At 32.5% G+C, this 22,090-nt stretch overlaps 1 protein-coding gene across 1 annotated transcript in view; it reads left to right on the top strand.

Annotated features, from left to right (window-relative positions):
• Positions 1 to 6: 6 nt before the first annotated feature.
• The window catches only part of LOC106109651, a 104,630-nt gene continuing 82,546 nt past the window's right edge, over positions 7 to 22,090 (top strand). Inside the window, exons 1-3 of the mRNA XM_013291236.1 lie at positions 7 to 168; positions 397 to 1,387; positions 8,305 to 8,416. Coding sequence (XP_013146690.1) covers positions 53 to 168; positions 397 to 1,387; positions 8,305 to 8,416 — 1,219 coding nt within the window. The 5' untranslated portion in view covers positions 7 to 52. The remainder of the gene's footprint in view (positions 169 to 396; positions 1,388 to 8,304; positions 8,417 to 22,090) is intronic.

Below are 22,090 nucleotides of genomic sequence, written 5' to 3' on the forward strand. Positions count from 1 at the left end.
AGACTGTAAGAGTTGCTGGTGTACGTGACATCGTGTTAGAAGGAGTAGAACAATGAGTCAATCGCCAGACGAGGCCCGCGCGGCCAGGATACAGAAATACAAAGAAGAGAGACGAAAGCAGTTGATGGCTAGAACAGCTACGCTCTTCTCTGCTAATGTTACAGAACGGTAAGCATATTTCAACACATAACTTTCATATAATTAAAAGGGTTATATTTTAAAATCTTGTAGTTCATATTTTTTTTACTAATGTAATTTAATATCAAGGAGAGGTTTGATAAAAATGAAAGATGTTAAAAATATGATAGACATCTTTCTAGAAGTTTATTAGCATCATCTAAAGTTATTTTACAAATCAAGTACTTTTGAATAACTGTTTTAATTTTTCAATTTCAGGCGGCCTAAGAAAGCGACTAATCGAACGCCATCAGAAAATACTGCAAATCACCTCAAGTCTTCTTCAGAAATAAATCTTAACACGGCGACAACATCACTGCCTATAAGAACAACAAGAACATCTCGTCTGAGAGCAGCCGCAGCGAATGCCGACTCCTCCACTTCTCCCAAGAAAACCAACAACAGAAGCTCATCCGTCAATTCCTTAGTGGAAGATGATAAATCGAAAACAACGAAAAATTCCAAAGTAATAGAAAGAGATAAAGTAAGAACACATAATAGAAGACAAAGCAACGAAAAAGAAAATTTAAAAAGCATGGCGACTTCGACTTGCGTATTAGACAAAGAAATTGGTGCTATTAGAACGAAACTTAAACATTCCATTAATAAAAATATATTAGCAAAAGACAAAACTAATTTTATAGTCACTAGTCCTAAAGGAAGAATTGTCGATAATAAAAGTATTTCGAATAACGACGAGAAGAGGAAATCCTTGACTGATGATAATGTAGTTAATTTATTAGATGGTGAAAAACATGAAAATGTCGACGAAATATTTAATAACATACTAGGTGATAAAACTCTTTCTAACAGTATGGAGAAAGAGACGTTTGAAAATTTATTTAATGATATTGTAGTTGGGAACAATATTAAAGATAGCAATGTTGAAATTAAAATCAACAACGAAGCATTAGATGCGAATGTATTGCATCAACAAAGGGAGCTCAAAAATAATCAAAAAAATTCTCACATTCCAATAGTTAAAGAAACGAAGATTGTTCATAAGAATGATAGTTATGTGCATTTGGAAGAAAGGTGTGTTGTGCCAAAAGTGAAAAGCGCTGATGTAGGGGGACTTTTGGGAGCGGTGTGTGTGCGTAAAGTAGAAAGATTTAGTGAATTGCTCAGTAATTTATGTTCCCCGTGTGAAGCGGATCTGTTATTTGAAGACATCTTGGCTGAAAACGGAATTAATGGGGATTGTGCACCGGTAAGTAACATAAATATCACTTTGAAAAAATCTTAACCAAGCATATATCGTAATACGTTTCTTGAGAATATAGTTTATATTATTAACTTCTACAAATGATCAGGAAATAAAGCGGTGGGACTAAAATTTGCCAGTTCTCGGTATCTTAAGTCAAAATGTTAGATCATAATCGTTAATTTTTTTATTTCAATTTCCTTACATTTAAATTTCCAAGGCTTTTAGCTTTAAACAAAGCAAGTCGTTTTATTAATTTTAGTACATTTTCCTCCAATGTTATACCATATTTGGTGTTGAATACACCACAAGTTTAAACCTTCACCTTTGTGTTTTGCTTTATCATTGTGTATCTTGTTTTATTTGTGTTTGTTTGTTTTTTTTATTTTTGTGATATTGATTAATTCTGTAGTTTCTCTGGTATTGTGGATGTCCATGCTCATGCTCATCGCCTCTCTGTTGCCGCCGTTTGTTTGCACTCTTGTCCTAGTTTGAGTTCCGTTTGTTTTATATTACATCGAATTTATTAAAATTAAATTTAATCCACGAGATTTCCTGGACCAATTACAATTATGTGCACTGACCATAACATTTACATTAAACAAGTTTTGTATTCTGTCGTTTTATGTGAATATTTCTATTGTTAACTCATAGCTAGTTAATTTTTATAATGATCAGCTGAGTAATAATCTAAAACTTGAATGATACTTTATCTATTATACTTTCAAAATAAAAATTTACTTAGAATAAGTGTTTTTAAATGTTTCTTAATGCACTCATAAAGATATAATGAGACTTTTAGTACTAAAGATTACACTCAGTTTTAAAATTTCAGTTTTAGAATTTTCCTAAATGCACTTTTAAATAACGTAGATTAAATAAACTAAATCCATCGAAAAAGCTTATAAAGCTTTAGCTTTTATTAAAAAAGCTTTGTAAAAGCCTTCTATTTTCAGTTACCGGCTTAACTTTCGAACTAAAATTATTTTTTATTGAGAATAGAACAATGAACGATGCACGTTAAGCGGATTATGTTTTGATGAGTTAATAAATTGAAGGATTATAATAGTATACCTGACCTAGATTTACTTAATAAAATATCAGTAACAATAAAATGAATCTAGAAATACAAGCATGGCTTATCTTTTCATAACCTTTTACTTTTTATCTAACTGGCAGGAAGGTTAGGTTTTTCGTAGACAAGTCCGTTTCGTTATTAACTTTGGTTTAGAACATCTTTATTGTAAACTAGCTGTTGCTCGCGACCTCACCTTTGTGAAATTACAAAAATATAGCTTATGTTATTCTCAGATAAATTACCTTTCTATTGGTGAAAGAATTTTTAAAATTGGACCAGTAGTTTTTACGTGAATCGAATACATACAAAAATACAAATCTTTACTCTTTATAAATGTATCCGAATAAAGACGAACTCAAGAATGAAAGGAAGGAGGTTGTAGGAACTAATTGCTATGAGGATTTTAAAATTTATTCGGCGTTCTTAGCGACATCTATTGACAATAGTAGTTTTAATTGAATATAGTTGTAAAATAAATCTCTAACTATGCTTTTTATTTAACTTACTACTTACTGATGTCGTAAATTTATGTGTGTTTGTTAGTCTGTAGCCTAAACTGCTGAACGGATCTCGCAGAAATTTGGCATAGATGTAGAGGATAATCAAACCCATAGCGTATTTACGTTTGTTTTGTTTTTATTAAAAAAAGCTAGTTATCTATATTTTTTGTAACTGAAAAGTAGACAATTAGAATTCCTCTATACGTAAAGATAATATTAAAAGTACTCTTTGAATTTCGTTTACTTTATAATCATGAATCATAGCAGAGATCCGAATTACAAGCTACAAAAGACCATCATAAATGGACTATCATTTAAAAAAACATACTTCGTCACCCTCGCTTACTGTTTTATTATGAACTCTTGTTCGTGTTTAATAAGGAACCGTTTCCCTAAATTGTATTAATTTGTTTTAGATTCAGAGCTTAATTTATAATGGTTGATTCTATCATAGCCAATTTTGGTAGCGCCCACGGTATTCAGTCGATCGTATTGTAAGGAGTCATGACACGCCGTCGACCTCGTCTCGTCGCCATGAGGTCTTCGTATTTGGTTACCATCTCCGATGAATGTTTGTTTTGTATAGCTAATATCATCTTTTGTTATTTTTCTTTATTTTGCATTTGATTATTCTTAATTTTGCAAATATTGCTTGAACTTTTTATCTTCAATTTTTAAAAAAAAAAATTATCATTGATTTGTGAGAGCAAGAAATGTTACATAAAGTGGTCTTAACTTATCAACTTTTTTTGTTTAATTCACAATCATTTATTAAGGCGTGTACTGACCGAAGTTACATGGTGTAGCGTTACAAGATGCAGTATTCGCATTGATTGGCTCGTTGCTTGCTCGTTGTAGCTGGTTTTCCTACGCGGCTAGAGAATCAAAAAATGTAAAAAACAAGTAAAAAATTCTTCGAAAAGGACTATGCTAATGGTAGCTGCTCCCCTAGACCTAGCCTAGATTATCATTCTGTGACGCCTTTACCTCGTAGTAGGGTAGTTAGATATTAAAAAAAAACATTCGTGCTTACAGGTTTTCATTTATGATTTCGTATTGATCGCATGTCACTCTTCACTCACATGTGTAATGACGTATTGCGTTGTTTTTTTTTAAATACCACACACATATCATTGTGAAATACTCATCGTATAAGTGAAATTTAATAGGTCTAAATTACTCGTAGAGGTTAATGACGCAAATTGTCTTAATACAGGAGTGGTTTGATAGATTTAATTTTATACAATTCTTGTAAATTTTGTCTTAATAATGTCAATTATTATGTTCAAAAATGTATAATTTGGGTCTGTTTAATGTTGTTGATATGTTATGCTGTAATATATTTCGACATATTTAATTATGAATGCAGTGGCATACCTAATTCTATGTTGCATTGGCGGCCTTTACCCAAGTGAAAGAGGCCTGCGCATGCGTCAGTTGTCGACGGCGCGGTCGCTCGCGCGCATCGCGATATGTTCTATTGGTACATTTGATAATCATTTGTCAAATTATAAAACGGAATTTTCTAGAAGATTTATTCGTTTCATTTATCAATTCGTGTTGATTAACGTCGGCTTTTTTATTTGTTGTGTTTTTTGTTAGTGACTTAACCTCTGGATGTATTGTTGTTTTAATGACAATTTAAGTAATTGTTTTCATAGCGTAGAAATGTATTTCTTTGTCAAATATTATTTTTAATAGACTTGTTGTAGAATATTTGAATAGATGTTAATGTTATTGTACATGTTATGGAGAAAGTGTCAAGTATGGAATGTATTACTTTCAAAATGTCACGCGACATTAAATCTGAATCAGATTTGTTGTGCTCGTGTATGAAAGCCTTGGATTTTAACATGCTTTAATCGATTTATATGGAAAGTACAGTCGCGTTATTCTGTGCAACATATTAGCGTTTTTCTTAGTGACGATACAATGTCTTACGGTTGGATGCCTCTTGGATTTCATTATGCTTTAATATATTTTTCTAATGCTTTTTCGCATCGATGATACAATACTAGATCCTAAGAGGTATTGTTTTGTTACAGACAGTAATAGAACAAACTTTAAGTTGTGTACATGACTGTCGATGTACTATTATGTACAGTCGTGTATATAATTAGCTTCGTACGTTATTGAAGTTTTGGCATTGACGATACAATAACAAAACCTAAGTGTCGGTTGTCGGAAGTAGTATGGTGCAACCTTGTTTCCAAGCCTGTATACGGTGAAACGGTTATGTGTCAGTCAATATAACTTATAGGAAATCTATAATTAAAAAATCTTTCAAAAGAAATATAAGATAGCACTTTATATAAGTGAAGTGTCATTTTTTTCTCTATTGTCCGCATCGATTCGTTCTAAAAAGTTAGTGTTATTTAGAAGATGTAAAGAATTTGTCGTGTCGTAAACGTGACTTAATTCGTAACACAATTAAAATCGATTATCTAAGAAACAATGCCTTATTAGTATTCGATAGCTGCACGCGCAATCTTGAGGTCAAGGCCGTGGTAAATGATAACAATGAACTCTCAAACGAACTGTTTCTGTTGCTTTTTAACTCGCAGACTTCTTCAACCATAATAGAGCTGATTAAGTATAACAGTTTGAGTCTTATGTTATATAAGTTTAGCGATAATCTTACTAACCTTACTTCTTACTAATATTATAAATGTGAAAGTTTAAATGGATGGGTGTTTGTTAGAGTTTGAAGCATAAACGGCTGAACGGATCTCGATGGAATTTGGCATAGATGTAGAGGATAGTCTGGAAGAACACTTAGACTACTTAGTTGTTTTTTATTCCACGCGGACGGAGTCGCGGGCGATAGCTAGTAATTAATAAATTAAATGTGTTCTTTAGAATAAAAACATGTAAAAACTAAGTTTAAGTTTGTACAAGATAAATTCGAACACACGAGTAATCGGTAACATTTACTGTTTTTTTATACTTTACTTATGTTATAAATAATTAAATAGCTAAGTTGTAATTTCTTAGATAAACTTTACCGGTATACTACTATTTATTTGTTATTAAATAATGTTGGTATTATTAAATTAAGAACACATATTTGAAGCAGTTTATTGCAGAGGTTTGAAGACGTGTTTATTGGTTTGTGGTATTGATTACATGTGTAAATAATATTTCAAACCTATATTATTAGAAGATATATTTATTTATATCTTTAGATTGCCGATAGTCTGAAAAATAACGTATCCCATTTACCCGCTTTGAAAAAATGAGATAGCAAAGTATTTGTACTAGTAGGATAGTGGTAACTCAAAGTAACAAATCTCAAAATTGAACGCGATTTGCGGTCAAGTGGGTATACCAGTCCATTTAAAACTACATTCTATCTAAACTGAAGGACGGTATGCTACTATCCAATGTTCGTTTCAGGCTGTGTTATTTCGCAACAGATTTGACTATTCGTTGTATTGGATTGATATTGACACCTATATTAGAGTTTAGATAAGTAAATTATGTGTTTAGTTAACGTAGTTATAATAGTAGTGCCCTTTGTAGAAATATACTAGGAGTTTGGAGGGACTTAATGGATCTTCATGAAATTTGCCACAGATTTGGAACAGGACAGGACGAAAACATAGGCTACTTACTATTTTTTTCCCCTTAATAAATAAATAATTTCTTTAATTCGGTGCGGACAGAGTCGCGGGTACAAGCTAGTAATTCATATTCCTTCGTTGTGGCAATAGATGCTTACATACTAGAAAATTACTGTATGTTTTATAGTCATGAGCTCTTAGTAACGAAATTTCTTACATGTGCTGTTTTCACACGTGTTTTAATAACACGTGCTTGGTACACGGACTACATATTGATAAATAGAGAACAAACACGATTATAAAGGTCATTGGGGTTAAATTCATTATCATACGTTGCACTTAATTTATCCGTGTAAAAGATAAAGATCGCTAATTAACAAAATGACTGTACATCGTAGAGACGGCACTTAATAATAGATTAAGGGTCGGAGCATTGATCAAACTTATAAAGCCAATATCAATACAAATTCAATGTTGCCACCCGTAAAAATCTATACTAATATTATAAAAAGGAAAGATTTGTATTTTTGTATGTATGTAACATCATACTAATATTATAAATGTGAAAGTTTAGATGGATGGATGGATGGAATTTGTGGCTTAAACTGCTGAACGGATCTCAATGAAATTTGGCAAAGATGTAGAGGAGAGTCTGGAAGAACATAATAGGCTACTTGTTTTTTTTTAATACCACGCGGACGGAGTCGCGGGCGAAAGCTATATTAATAAATAAATAATACACTTTGTGCAGTGGGGCAGATTTGAAACATGACAAGGCATATTGTACTGGAATGCAAAATGCTTATCTGTCTGGTTTTAATAGTTGAATATAAATCTAACAATAGTTGATTTCAATCCAGTTTATAGATTAGAGAATCGATTGATTGTCGAGTGACTTTTCGATTTATCGAGTCAACAAACTCGGGTTTAACTTAATCCTGACCAATTTCGAGATTATATCGGATTAAGTTTGTTAGCTCTCAAGTTTAATATTGGTATGTCAGGATTTGTCACGTTCGAGACGTGTGGCTCTTATATTTATATTGACCCTAGTCTGATTATCTAATAAAAGTGCAGTTACTTTGTTTAGAATTTTATTTTTTCATTGCTAACGACAAAGCCGTAATAAAATGTAATTATTTGTAGAATTTATTAGTTACTGTATCGTTGATATTTTGCAATTTACAATATATTTTATTCTCAAAGATTATTCTTAAAATACTCTCAATGACAAGGACATAACATAATAAAAATAATAAGATGTGTACTAATATAGTTTATTTACAAGTCGTTTGTAGGTCATACATTTAAATTTAACGGATCTTAATAGTCAAAAAGTGGACTCTTTCTTTTATGTCAAAATACTCATAAAATATATGAGTCTGCTTATTTGGTGAATATTCGAGATGAGGGTTTACTTCAAGGAATATAAAGCTAAAGTGGTGAGTCGTGTACTCTTGATGACCAACTTTATTACAATTATACTAACATAAAGACTAAAATGCGTTTATAAACAGTCTAAGATTAACTGCTACACTAAATTATTTAATGGTTACTTAAATAGTCTCTTAGTGTAGATTTTCTATTACAAATCTAAATGATGATCCTCTCTCAACTTTTGCAAAGGCATATCGACATTTGAGTATATTTTTAGTAAGTTTAGCAAGCAAAAATAATGTAATAAATGTTCTAGGGTTATTTCGCAATTAGACTGTCTGGGTTCTAGCTTAAAAATGTTTTATGATCCAAGACTATATTAACGTGGTATTATTTATTTGACAGCGTACGAAGGGTCCGGAATGCACGCCGCCATGCCGACGGGCGCAGCCGACCCCACGTGCCTCGAGCGTCAAACGCACAGGGGGATTGAATCCAGTACCCAACGATGGAGATGGTAAGTTGATAATTATGCCTTACCTTAGTGTGCTTATGTAGGTAAATTTGAATAAGACAGAACTAGGGGCTGATCAAAAGAGTGGTTTTATTCCAAAATTAATTAAATCACTGTTCAATTTTTAACAATTTTTGCAACATAAAAAAATGTAACGTAAAAATGTTGCTTTGGTCTTGATCTATTAGTATGTCTTTGGAAATGATATATCGCCTTCAGTTCTCAGCACGTAAAATAAAAAACACAAAAATGCCCGAACAAAACTTTTAAATTATACCAAAATTCCGTACATTATCCCCTTTTGTATAGTAATTAAGTTTACTACTTTCAGCTAAATTCTTTGTTTTCGTTAAGTTTTTAAAGCTAACCTTGGCTGTGCTTTGTTTTGTCTTATCTGTGCGTTCTTAGAATACTAGTCATTATAATTGTTCTGCTTTTTTATGATAGTCGGTCACAAAGACAAGGGCTTCTTGAATTCATCAGCTTAGAGTTTGTATTTAATTAATTTGTTAGGCTCGAGGATTCTTTGAGAACCTATAAATGGGTTTGAGTTAAAAATATGATCGACTTGTTTAACTTTTTTATCGTTATTTAATGATGATCATTCGTTTTCTTATTGTATTATTTTCCAAAATGTATTTATATTCAACACTATTACGTAATGTTCCATTATAGAATGGTTCTCCTTTCTGACTGATATTGTAGACTTTAGTACACCCGTGTGGTTTGGATACTGGTGCTTTCAATTTTAATCTTATTGAGTGAGGGCAAAAAGTACTCGAGAGAAACCTGTATCTCATGAAGTTTATGTTCGTCCCCTGATGTTTGTGCTATCAAACACAAGCTTTTGCTTTTTATTTAAATTAAATATTTATTTATAGCATTAAATTGGTGAAGTATCTAAGTTATCAATATGAGAACTACTGACGATAGTATGTAAGCAGATTTTTTTTTTCAAAATAGATCTTTTAAATAACAGTATGATTTTTATATTTTATTCATGCATGTTAAGTCAGTCATGTAAATCTATAAATCTTCTTTTACTTAGAAATACGGTTCTAAAAGATATATTTATTAGGTAAAACGAGAATTCCCCGTCATGAAAGTTCTTTATTATTTAAACATTGCCATTCGTAGTTCAGAGGCGAATGTTTAGAGCTACTTGCCGTCAGGAGTAAAGCGAACGAGCTAAGCCCGTGTGGGCAGCCTGAATTATTTAATACCATATGCACACGAGGGCGGTCCAGATACATAGAGCAGTAAACATTGCAGTACTGCTATAGCTTGAAAGCGCTTGTACTACCAAAAGAGTGTTTTGACGTTCGATGACAGTACTAGTTTCTCCTATTGTTTTTCAACACTGTCCTACCTTCGTGTGAAAGTAGCATAAGCGCAGGTATGCTGGAGGCTGTCGTACTGAAATATTATCGAGGCGGCCTCAGCAAACTTGCGGTATATGGGACAAGGTTGTTAGCTTGCATTTATTTCTGCTTCTAAGCAATTCATAAGTCAACGTCATTAATAGTTAAGTTAATTTTTCGTTTGAATTAATTTTCTTTATCTGATATATTTTTTTTATTTACGCGAGTTTATGCTAAGTTAATTCTAATCGTAATTATTAGCGGATTGTAGTATTTTTAATTCATGTGATTATTATATCAAACAAGATCCTGTGGGATTCGATCTTTGTTTTAATAGATCTAACGCATTCTTGATTTAACTATCTGCTATGAGTAAACATTTTATGCGTAGTTAAGGAAGAATGTAGTATATAATTAATTAACGTAATCGAGTATGACACGTTTATTGAGGTTACCGCAGCGAGAGAAATTGTAAGAGACGAGGCAAATGGACCGTGCCGGTGCTCCAAGCTCTCTTCTAATACATGTCTTTTATAATTGCAGCTGACGGTGCAAACTAGCGGTTGTTTTAATATTATAACACTATATATTATTAATACCCGATTGATTTATATGATGACTATAAAATTCAGAGTACTAATCAATCGAATAATATCTACCTCGTCAGTATCGAAAAAGTCGTAGGCAATAGGCGGTTACAACATTACCTACACGAGTCATGGCCGGTTTCTCATCTACGTTTAACCATTCGTTAGTATTTTTGGTTAGATAAATTGATGAAATGCGTTTCCGAACTACGTAACTTAAGTTTTATTCCGTTGAAATTTAAGTCAGCATAATACTAATGAATCGCTAGGTAATGAAAAAAAAAAGAAACTTCAGAAACTCAGCTTCAGTCAAGTAAATAGAGATAGTGTTAAAACGTGCATACTTCAAGTTAAAATGCCGAAACTCAATTTGGTTCTCTAAGAATTACACAAACACTTTTACCTTTCGTTTCCTTTGGGATATATTCACCGAAAATGTATTGGTAACTGTTCGAATAATCTAGTATGTCAATTCGACCTTTTATATAGTTATCTGAAATTTATGTCTATTACTGAATATATGTAGATAGTAATCTATATTATTGTTATTTTATTGACTTTTATTTCAGTTACTGGCTGAATTTACGCTCGGTTTAATATTGCACGAAATGTTGTTGGTTGTAATATTGTCCACTAATGTAAATAGATCCCTCTGAGCCTATATTTTGTTTATTAGCTAAGGCTTTACGAACCTGGTGTTATAAAAAGATATTAGACAATTAACCTTTTTCATTTGGGAACTGAATATACGTTATAATGGTATCAATGTGGTACTTCATTTGTTATTGAGATTTGGTAATTATTGTGTACATAAACGATAGTATATGTGCATATTTTCAAATACAATGTTTCAATTGCTTGTTTCTTCTGTAATCTATCGACTGTTTAGTTAATTAAGCATAGATATTTTTGCGTTAGCTTCATTCTGAACAATAACAACTTTTTCTTTGTCACATACGATGAAAGGACATATAACCCGTTAAGAGCTAAACTAATTTGATTCTTTATGGTTATGTGGGCGTTGATCAAACAACAGGTTGAGTGCCACGTGTAATGATTTTCTATGAAGAAATCGAAGCGAGAACAAAAACACACACTTGGTGTGACTACATAACAGTACACAATTATCAAAATATAATCAGTGATATTTTATGATGAGTTTGATCAATATTATAAATGCGAAAGTTTAGATAGCTGGATGGAATTTTGTTAGAGTTTGTAGCCTAAACTGCCTAATGGATTTCGATAAAATTTGACATAGTTGTAAAGAATAGTCTGGGTGAATACATGGGCCACTTACTTTTGTTTGTTTTTTTTTAATTCCGCGGATAGAGTCGTGGGCGAAAGCTAGTAATTTATAAAGATTGCAATAGGAATATTGTTTGTTCAACGTGCATTTTTAGATGTAACTTGTTTGTTGCTTTCGACCCTGTAGTTATGAAACGATAATAACAAAGTAGGAAGGCCGACTCGGTTGCAACTAGTGCAAGGTCAGGGCCTGGAGAAGTCCCTGAACGGCAGGACATTAATGAACATTGATGATATTTTACTATCGCAGGTAAAGTTTTAATTATGTTTCTATTTAATTCTAATGAGTAAAGATGTTTATTGTCTACTTTTGTACCTTCTTACTTTTGATTTAAACGAATCACGGACACAAAAATTATTTGTATATTACTGATGTTGCAAATTAATAAAAATATATTGTTTCTTTTAGATAAGGTAAATATGAGAAACTTCTTACACAGCCCTGAAGGAATAGTTGCAATTTCTTGTTTGCATATAGTTATCGTAATAACGATGTCAGTTAAGTTATTAGATCTGGTTTCCTTATTTCTGGTGTAACAATTAAGGTCGCTTGAAGTCTAACGTGTACATCACTTTTCCTCGTAAACTGGCAAGTGTCAAGGGCTGTTCGCGGCGTCAAGTGTAAGGCCGGGTTCAGCGGTGCGTTGCTAACATCAAAGGTAGCACTCCTTTTCATGCCCGCTAAGCTTAACGCAAAGCTCGGTGCTGTGAAGTTTGTTTATAGATCTAAAGAGTTCGAGGTAGTTTTATTAAGTGGAATATTGCTTTAACAGTGTTCTGGTTAATTCTGTAATATGTTTTAATGAACTGTTCTTATCTTCAATTTGGTGATTGTGTTTGGTTATTTATTTGTTCACGTAACGCTTTTGTTATTCTACTCTATTTTAGGCGTTTTAATTTATCAGTATACATATTATTGTAGTGTTTCGATTCTGAAAGTTTATTTTCTTCTGTTAAATAAAAGCTTTAAAGTTCCACGTTAACACTGAAATAACAACCAAAAATGTTGACAAACACAAAGTTGATTCATAAAAACAACATAGAAAAGTTTATTTAAAGCGGATTAGCAGAATCTATATCTTTAAACTTTAACCTCGTAGTTTCTCGTAATGAATGCGAAGATGGAAACAGTCTGGAAACATCACTTGACCCGGAATGTAACGCGCATTGTGAAAACACATAAAGTTTCCACAAAATTTATTGCCAGTGATAAATTTGACGCAGCTATTCTGAAGGCTTTAATAAATTTTCATCCATCGTCTATATACCGAGTGTAATTATTATCCATATCTCCTATATCTATGGATATAGAAATAGTATATAGGTGGATACCTATACATGTAATAAAATTCAAGTGTCTGCTTGTAATATCAAAAGAAAAATTCCGGATTTCGCGAAGATGATGTATTTGCGTTACTGATTACGTAAGGGCTGGGACGATTTCGATTCGACTTTTACTAAACGGTAGCTGACAAAGATGGGCATATTATAGGTTACCTTTTTATCTCAATTTTTTGTCGATAAATTTGCGGGCAACAGCTAGTAGGATATGAATTTGCACCCATTGCAATATGCGATAAGCGTTACATTTAGCTGCTGACACTGCTATAGCTTTTGTAAGTAGAATATTGGTTTACTAATAATAAATCGGTTATTTCATTCAACTAGTCAATGCCGAAGAACTGAGTTTCAGAACTGACGCATCTGTACTTTGTGGAGGGCAATTGTTTATGACAAACATTGTTCTGTTTATTTATGGATCTGCCACTAAATTGCGTGTTGTTTATAAAGTGCAATGTGTTTGTCGGCTGTCCGATTTCCATTCGATTTAACTGGTTATTTAACTACGTTATTCGATCATAATTCTATTTATAAAGGACGTTATATTCAGTTATTGGGTACTTTACTTAGCTTTAGTCGATTCTATTAGCGAATTGTTTTGATTCAACATTCATCAATCCACAGCTTTTTTGTATTAAAAAGGTGTGTATGATTCACCATGGGTCCTACATCTGCACTGATGTTACAATAATTTATAACCAATCGTGACTTACCTCGCAACGAGATGAATCATTTTTGCACTACAATACCGGTTTTTGAACCATCTGTCAGACTTATCCACGCGATTAACCTTGTTAGACCATTGTGTTTTGAGACGACTTTGGCTTGCTCTGATTTTAAGTGACGGGTGTGCTTTGGTCACGTCTTTATGCTACAATAGTTTGATTTCATAGTAAGCAATATTTTTGTATTCTATATTAAAGGACGAGTTACAGAGAAAATTGTTATTCCATGTTTTTGACTTTCTTTAGTTTTTTAAATATTGTCTTCGTATTGTGTACGCATCACAGTTTATTTTAATCCATCGAAGCATTCAAAAGAATGGAAAGAAATAGGTTGAAGAATCCTCATTTATCCAAACACGTAACAGCTTAATTGGCTATAATTTGTCGTGATGCAGTCAAGACAAGTTAATTTCGGAAATCTTCTGTTACTTTGTTTTTTTAAGCACGGAAAGTGACATGGAATTCAGAGAATGCAGCTGTTGCATACCTTGTATTTTTTCTGACAATTTGAGAGCATAAATTTTGTGAGGAGCTATTTGTATTGTTGATGTAGAATAGCGTATCTTATAAATTACCGGAAAGGATTGTGCAATTTAAATATAAACGTTATTTTATGGGAACCGTATATTAAAGTAATATTTCATGGTAAATCCGATCGTAATGCACTTTATAAGAATTTTACGAGAGGCAATGCAGTCTTCGTATATTAATACATGCATAGGAATACCCTTATAACGTAAAATGCATTAGGTTTTGTTTTTGTATATTAGAAATAATCAAAGATTAAAATTATTGTTATTTTGAAAGTAATCATATATTTTCGATGTAAACTAATGTTTTAGTTTATCTGCACATAATAGTTTTACTATTTGCTAGTTTATACTATTCTATTAATATTCAGTCTCTTTCGAATAGATGATAGATCAGAGTCTTGCAGATTTCTTTATAGAAACTAGCATTAGTCTGAAAATTTCAGTCTTATTGGAAAGTCAGAGGAGAAGTCGGTAGTTTATTTTTCCACGGGTGTGAATAGTTTCAGCTAGGTATGTAGTATACATATTTCCAAAGCGCTCAACTGTCAATAGATGTCTTATTAAAATATTTCTTCATCGTCTCCATGTTTAGTTCATTGACTCTGGAGATTGCGAGCGTTAACTCTAATCGTCTTATTTTCGAAAGCAGGTGATAAAATAGATGTTTTGTTCCTTTTCCCCCTGGGAGGCGGTTTTATTTTCGTTATCATTTACGAGTGCATTGTGCCGTCGGCGCGCGCCCGCGCAGGTCAGTCCACGCGGCGGGTTCGTTGCGCGCGCGTTTATCTCATCGATCATCAAAGCGATCAACCGAAAACGCGGGAAATTTGTTTGTTTTTTATTCACTTTCCTTTTTAAAGGCTCGAGCGTACTGCATTTCATGCCAGTGTAAATAAATCAACCAAAGAGTTGTTGATGTTTATTTTATTTTTATAACTTTGGAATTACGTTTGTAATTTCTTTGAGTGTTAATTTATTAGAGAAATAAAAAAAAAATTAAAAGCACATGTACCATCATGTGAATCAAGGAATAAGATTAGACGAAACACCTTCTCCGTAGTAATTGTTTGCAATAAGATATTTCCGGGTGTCGATTGAACAATTTTTCCGTCGAATACTTGGATCGCGTCACGCTCTCATCTGCCAAGCGTCGCATATCTCTAGTGTCAGGTGGTGACATCGACCCGCGCCTACCCACATGCTGTACAAAGGAGTTGCCCCTTTATATCCAAAGATAATGGACAATTCTTACAGCGCTCATTATCCAAGTTAGAATACTTCGGTCAGTATTGTTTGTCCTCTAAAGGACCGTATAGTGGGTTAACTGTTTAAAACGTGATAATGTTGAATGTGTCGGAAATGAGCTGCTTGCTGGTGCAAGATGGCCCAATCGTGGTGTCTTGGATTGTTTTTCTGGTGTTGATTTGTTTATGCTATTATCAAATTGGTGAGTACTAGAAAATATGTTTAATAGATTGCTTATTTCATGAAAAATGTGATCTGATGAAAATGTATAGAAATGTTAGAATTTATACCCAAATTTAAATACGTTTAGTGAATTATGAAGGTTTTATTATTTGTTTACAAACAAATTAACATATTTCGTTGTTTACCGTCGTTATTAATTACAGTTATTAAATGATATCGATTTTTTTTTACAAATTTATTAATTTTCGCTCTAATTTTGTCCGTACGTCGTTTAAAGATTTATTTTTTGTTATACGCGAGCTATATCCTAGCGATTATGCCATCTGTTTTATAATCGGATTTAATTTTTCATGTACTTTTACTTGCATTATAATTAGTAGAAATTAACATTTTGCTTATATCATGTAGAATTTATCAATTTTAATACCTGACTTTATTACGAAGCCGGTAAATTCATTATTATAAGATGAGGTCGTTCTCGTTGTCAACGTGTGGAGGAAATTGAGTTTGTTACTTGAAAATATAGGGCGGCATAACTACACTGTTATAGCGAGGCTTGCATTACTTATAATGCAAGCCGCTTGCTTGCATTGTATAATATAACCCAACGCTTGTGCCGAGCAATTCCCTTGTTAACTCCCTTCTCTGCGTTAGTGTATCATAGGTAAACTTAATTAATATTTTCACACATGTCTGAGTTCTATATAGTAAAAGTTCGCTTTCGTTATACTTTATTGAGCTAGTAGAAAGGAATCTATTAGTTTTGTATGTTAGAAGTTAAAGATTGTTGTAAATTACACGTTTATACTGTCGCTATCGTCATTTTCTTTATAATATTTGAAATAACGCGGCAAAAACGAATTAAAAAGCAATATTTAAACCAGGTTTCACGATACGATTTGTGTATAGCTTCCCGGTGCAGAGTTATTGCCTGATAGACATGTATATTTTAGCGTTCAATTTATAGACCAATGAAATTAAACATTCTAAGATGTTTCATAGCTTAAAAACAATAAAAGAAAAATAGTACAATATTTGATTCAGATAGTTGTGTTAATAAGATTTGATGAAGATTAAATAAATAGGATTGTTCGATCGAAAAAGTTTGAATCATCGTTCCGTGTGCGTACTGCAAGGGATTTGAACAAGTTGCCGGTGTCAGTTTTTCCGTCCAAATATGACGTCCAAGGCCCAAAAGAAGAGTAAACAGCTACCTATTATGCTAGCTCTTACCATCTTTCGATTGCATCATCACTTTCTTCAGATGAGATCGTGGTCAAGCTAGCTTATGAACGTAAAAAAGGTCTTTTGGTTTTATTAAATCCATATTTATAGTCTTAAAAAAATTATTTAAAAACTTTCAAGACATGGTTCAATGCGCCATATGTGCAAATATATAAACTGATGTTTACTGAATCGTGTTCCCGGAAGCTGTGTGTTTTAATTTCAATTGTTTTCTTTGTGTCTTAAACTGTGTTGGTCATTGCTCCGGTTGCTGGCTTTTTTCAAATGAATATATTTTTGGACGATTGTCAGTTTACCAAAACGGATGCAAGATGCTTGGTTAAAGTCATTGGCATTTCGATAAAGTTGCATTAGAGCCCCAGCAGAAATATACATTTCATTGGCTGATTTAATCGGGCTGTTTGTAAATGTGCGCACCTCCGTACATCTGATTAAGTGCCCGAATTAACTATTAATCGATGAGATATCTGTAGTATCTGTCAAAATCACAAACAAACAAATAATTCAAACACAGCGAGTCACGGCGTGTCAAATTTGATATTGAGATATTACCGTACAAAGAAGTTACCCGGAAAAAATTTTGTACCCTATGTCCAGTCTATGTTTATTGCTATTCTTTTCGGGTGTTTTAAATTGCTTAAAGTAAACGAAAATGGTATGTAAAGTAAATACAACATTTTAAATATGTTAAATTCGTTTGCAAAAAAAACAAAGTCGTTACCAAAAGTGTTTATTGTAAGTAAAGTTTTCGTTGTCTGAACATTGTTCTTGTCAGTTTGAGTGTGGAGTGATGGCTCAGTTGACGGCAGGCTTTCAAATGTTCTTGCCAAATCTTTTACGGTTCACTGAATTTTATATTAACTTTAAAGCACTTTTGTAAGATAAGAGCAAAATGATGCTTGTTTGTACATATATTTTATTCTTTTTCATTTAACATATAAATATGTATATTTCGAATGTTTGCGAATTTCAGTATTATGGATTCTTCTAGAATACGTAAATAGCTGATTTGTATTCTGTACAATTCTGATCTAGATGCTGCGTAAATATACAAACAAGATTGATTTCGATCTTGAATATCTGGCATTTAAATAAATGCCCAATTACTTTTACAATCTGACAGAACAAATAATACAATTTGCTTATATTAATCGTATCTTGTAATTATCAGAACGATTTCGTTTGGCTTTCATTAAATGAAGCGGACTCTAATGAAAAATGTAGCCGTCAAATTAAATAGCCAAGTTGAAATATGAGGCATAAAGATCCGTTCAACTTTTATTAAAGAGTGAAAATTTTTAATTAACGTCAAACGATGTCCTGATGTAGCGTTACTGAACGGGCAAAGACTGAGATCGATACTTCTTCAAGTATGCCAGCGTTTGAATATTAATTAAGTACATTATTTATTACCCAGTAAGAAAGATAGATGATTGTGTACGGCGATAGATGGCGCGGTCAACAAAATAAGTCATGCTTTTGACTTTCGATTTTAAGATAGTAAAATCCTATTGGACACTAACGTTTGATATATTAAGATCCGCAGTTTTTTTAAATAAGAATTGACATCTTTCATCTTTATCTATACTAATATTATAAAGAGGAAAGATTTGGATTTTTGTATGTATTGAAATAACTCAAAAACTATTAAGCCTATTTCAAAAATTCTTTCACTTTTAAAATGCTATGTTATCCGTGAGTAACAGCTATGTTTTTTAATATTTTTTTTTAACTTCATGCGGGCGAAGTCGCGAGCAATATCTAGTTCTCAATAAATAAGACAGAGATTGTTTTAATATAAGTTGCGGTGGAAATTCACAATTACATATCACTTACAAGCGTAACTAACGTAGTGAGGGCAAACTGCGGCTGATTCTCACCCAGGTTACATTATGCAAATGCACATAATGTATTTGATTGCACAGTTTTTATAGCCACAGCTCAGTTAACTGGGTCGGATGTTTCCGTGTTGAAGCATTAGTGTTTGAAATAGACACGCTCGCTGTCCCAATTATTTAAATACTCGTACATGCCGCTTGAATAGAGACGTTGTCGCATGAAGATTGTGAACATAGACTGTTTGTAATCCGACTAATCGTTTTAGTGTCGAAAAAATAGTTAACTACAAATGAACTAATTACAATCAAATAGACGAAAGTCTTTTATTGTTTTTTAGAAATTACTTTTTTTCTGGTCAAAATACTAGAAATTAACATGGTGAATCTATTTATGGATTCGAGTACCATAGATTGTTTATTTTTTATTTATTCACAAAAATTATACATTTCCTTATAAAATAAAGTCGCCAAACTGCATGTGAATTGCCTTGTGAGGAAATGACAGTTTATAATTTGATGGTGACATTTTAATTTTTCTAGTTATATTATACATTGACGAAATTCATAATTTGATGACGTTATCACTAACCCTTTGTTCTCCTTCGGATTACGGTGCAATGATGTGGCTGACAATGCCTCCTTTGCTTACTTCGTGTCAGCGCGATGATTGGAACATTAATATCGAATGTCTGTGGTTTCTATGACCTCTGTCAAACAACAATTTTTCTAGTTAATTATGACTAATTGATTGTTACTTAATTAGTCATACGTTACGTCGTTAACTGGATATGGATATGTGGTGTGTAGGCATATAATACTTACAGTGATGTCATAGCATATGATCTTGTCTACGTTATTTTTTACAAAAATTAAAAAGATTGCATTTTTTAATTTCATGCATTTTCTGTATTCCTCATGTTATGTGACCCTAAATGATCCTTAAGTTTTCTCATTTCGTAAAGTACATCCTCGTACACTTTGGGACGAGGCGGGCAGACGTCTACGTGCCCCCCACCCACAGCTGGGATCTAGGTGACCTGCTTCCAGCGGCCACCGCAAGCTACGTGCATCACAAATTGTATACTTTAATCTCTAGGATTGAGAGTATAAAAGTTAAGTGCACCGGATATTTTTCCTCTCGAAAACGATATTTTTAATTTAATTGGATGCGCATTCCGAATGGCGTAGGTTTTACGTAATACCGCATAGCTTTTAATAATTCATAAACTTGTACTATTTAAAAATCATTATTTTTGTAACACTTTTGTGCTTGTCTATACCACGATTCATTCGACCCCCACGATGTTGCATTATGTTACAGTGCACATGTTAACAAATGCAGATAACCTACTTTAAGGTTAATTTATGAATTTATTTATAAATAGTCTATGTGTTCTTCCAGACTATTCTATACATCTATACCAAATTTCATCGAAATCCGTTCAGCCCTTTAGACTACAAACTCTTACAAACATCCATCCATCCATTTAAACTTTCGCATTTATAATAGTATGAATAGTATGATATTCGTTCGTAAAACTAAATATCATGTTGAAAATATAGATGAAAAATATTTTTTGCTATTACTTTGTGTAAATTATTATTTTTTATGTTATATCCAATATTGACCAAAAGTCTGGCCCCATCTGATTTAGTTTGTTTTTCAATTTATCTGTTTAAAATATTGAAGATGATCGAGATATTTTGTTTGTAAAATATATTCCTTTCACGCTCGCATCTTTAATTAATATTAAAATTGGGATCTTTTTTGTATATTTATTAATTTTCATCTTTTGTTTTTTTTTTAATTAAAATTGATGTTATGACACGAATATTTGAATTAAATATTTCAATTGAATAAAATAAGAAATTTGTTTTGTAATTATTATTCAACATAGGTTTGATAAACCGTGCTTTTTTATCTTTAAATTATTAAAATCTAAATATATGAAGTATTTATTTGCGTGATGTATTTTCATATCAATTCTTTGTATGTTAGTAATAAGATTTCTAATGTTCGCGCCTAGAAGCTTCTTTAGTAGGTTAATTGGTTAAGTACATTGTGTTCAAGACAAAAGTCTTGATATTTATGTATCTGTAATCCGTAGTAAGGTTGCTGTAATTATGTGAATTGTCTTATGTTATTATCTATTGAAGACGTTAAGCTAATAAATGACCGTGTTTTCTGCGTTTCTATTTGTTTTCTTCAACAATTGCATAATATATTGTATGGTATCTAAGTCTGTTAGATGTTGTAAATCGAAATATTATAAATATTACACGTGCAATGTAGTATTTCAGTCGGTTAAATAATTATGTCAAGAGCGTCGGTGGCTCAGTGGTTTAAGCACTTGACTTGTAATCAGGTCTTGGATTCGAATTCCGCCATGTTCCAATGTGATTTTCGATTTTTCGAATTTTCATATGTACATAATTTACCCGACGTCCTTACGGTGAAGGAAAACATAGTGACAACCGGAACATATCGGCGAAGAAATTCAAAGATAAATGTAAAGTCAACCAACCCGTACTGGGACAGCTTGGTTGACTATGGCCTAGTCACCCCCTACTTAGGGTAGGCTCCAAGCCCCTCAGTGGGGACTTATACTGGGTTGGTGGTGATGAAATAATTCTGTCTCTAAAATTAATACCGAAGTATATTTAAAAAACTTACTAAATACTTTTTTACTTTTATACACGACATTATAACATTACCTGTGACCTAGTTGCACTACTAATTAAAAAGCCTCACTTTTATGACGTTCTTTATGACATATAATTGTAAATGTGAGTACGCTTTTAATTGCCGACTAACTACAATACCGAAAATATTACGCAGATATAAAAAATGTTAGAGTAACGGAATGACTCGGAAATTGTAAAATTCAGCTGAAGCTAAACTCCTTTACTTACCGGCCACAGTAAATTTTCCATTTAGTAAGTGTAATTACTTACTGAATATATTTCAAATGCGACGCAACAATATGTAATGTAAAGAATTGAACAGCTTATAAACTAAAATTTGTATGTTTAGAGCGGGCGCACACCTATGACTAACCTATCGCACGACAGTTATGAGATTGTCGATTGTTTCGCAGCCAATTCAACTGTTTAGTTGCACAACTAAAAAATGAGTAATGTTCACACCTCCATATAAGCTTACAGGAATAAAAGCGAGACTAAACAGTTATGCGATTGTTCAGTCTCAGGTGTGTGCTCGCTCATTAATAAAGTGATAGTGTATACTTAATGGAATCCGATGTTATATTAATGGTCTGTGGATTCAGTCGTTAATTGGCGGTCGGTCAATT

This window comes from Papilio polytes, unplaced genomic scaffold (genome assembly GCF_000836215.1).
Source record: "Papilio polytes unplaced genomic scaffold, Ppol_1.0 DF821067.1, whole genome shotgun sequence".
NCBI lineage: Eukaryota > Metazoa > Arthropoda > Insecta > Lepidoptera > Papilionidae > Papilio > Papilio polytes.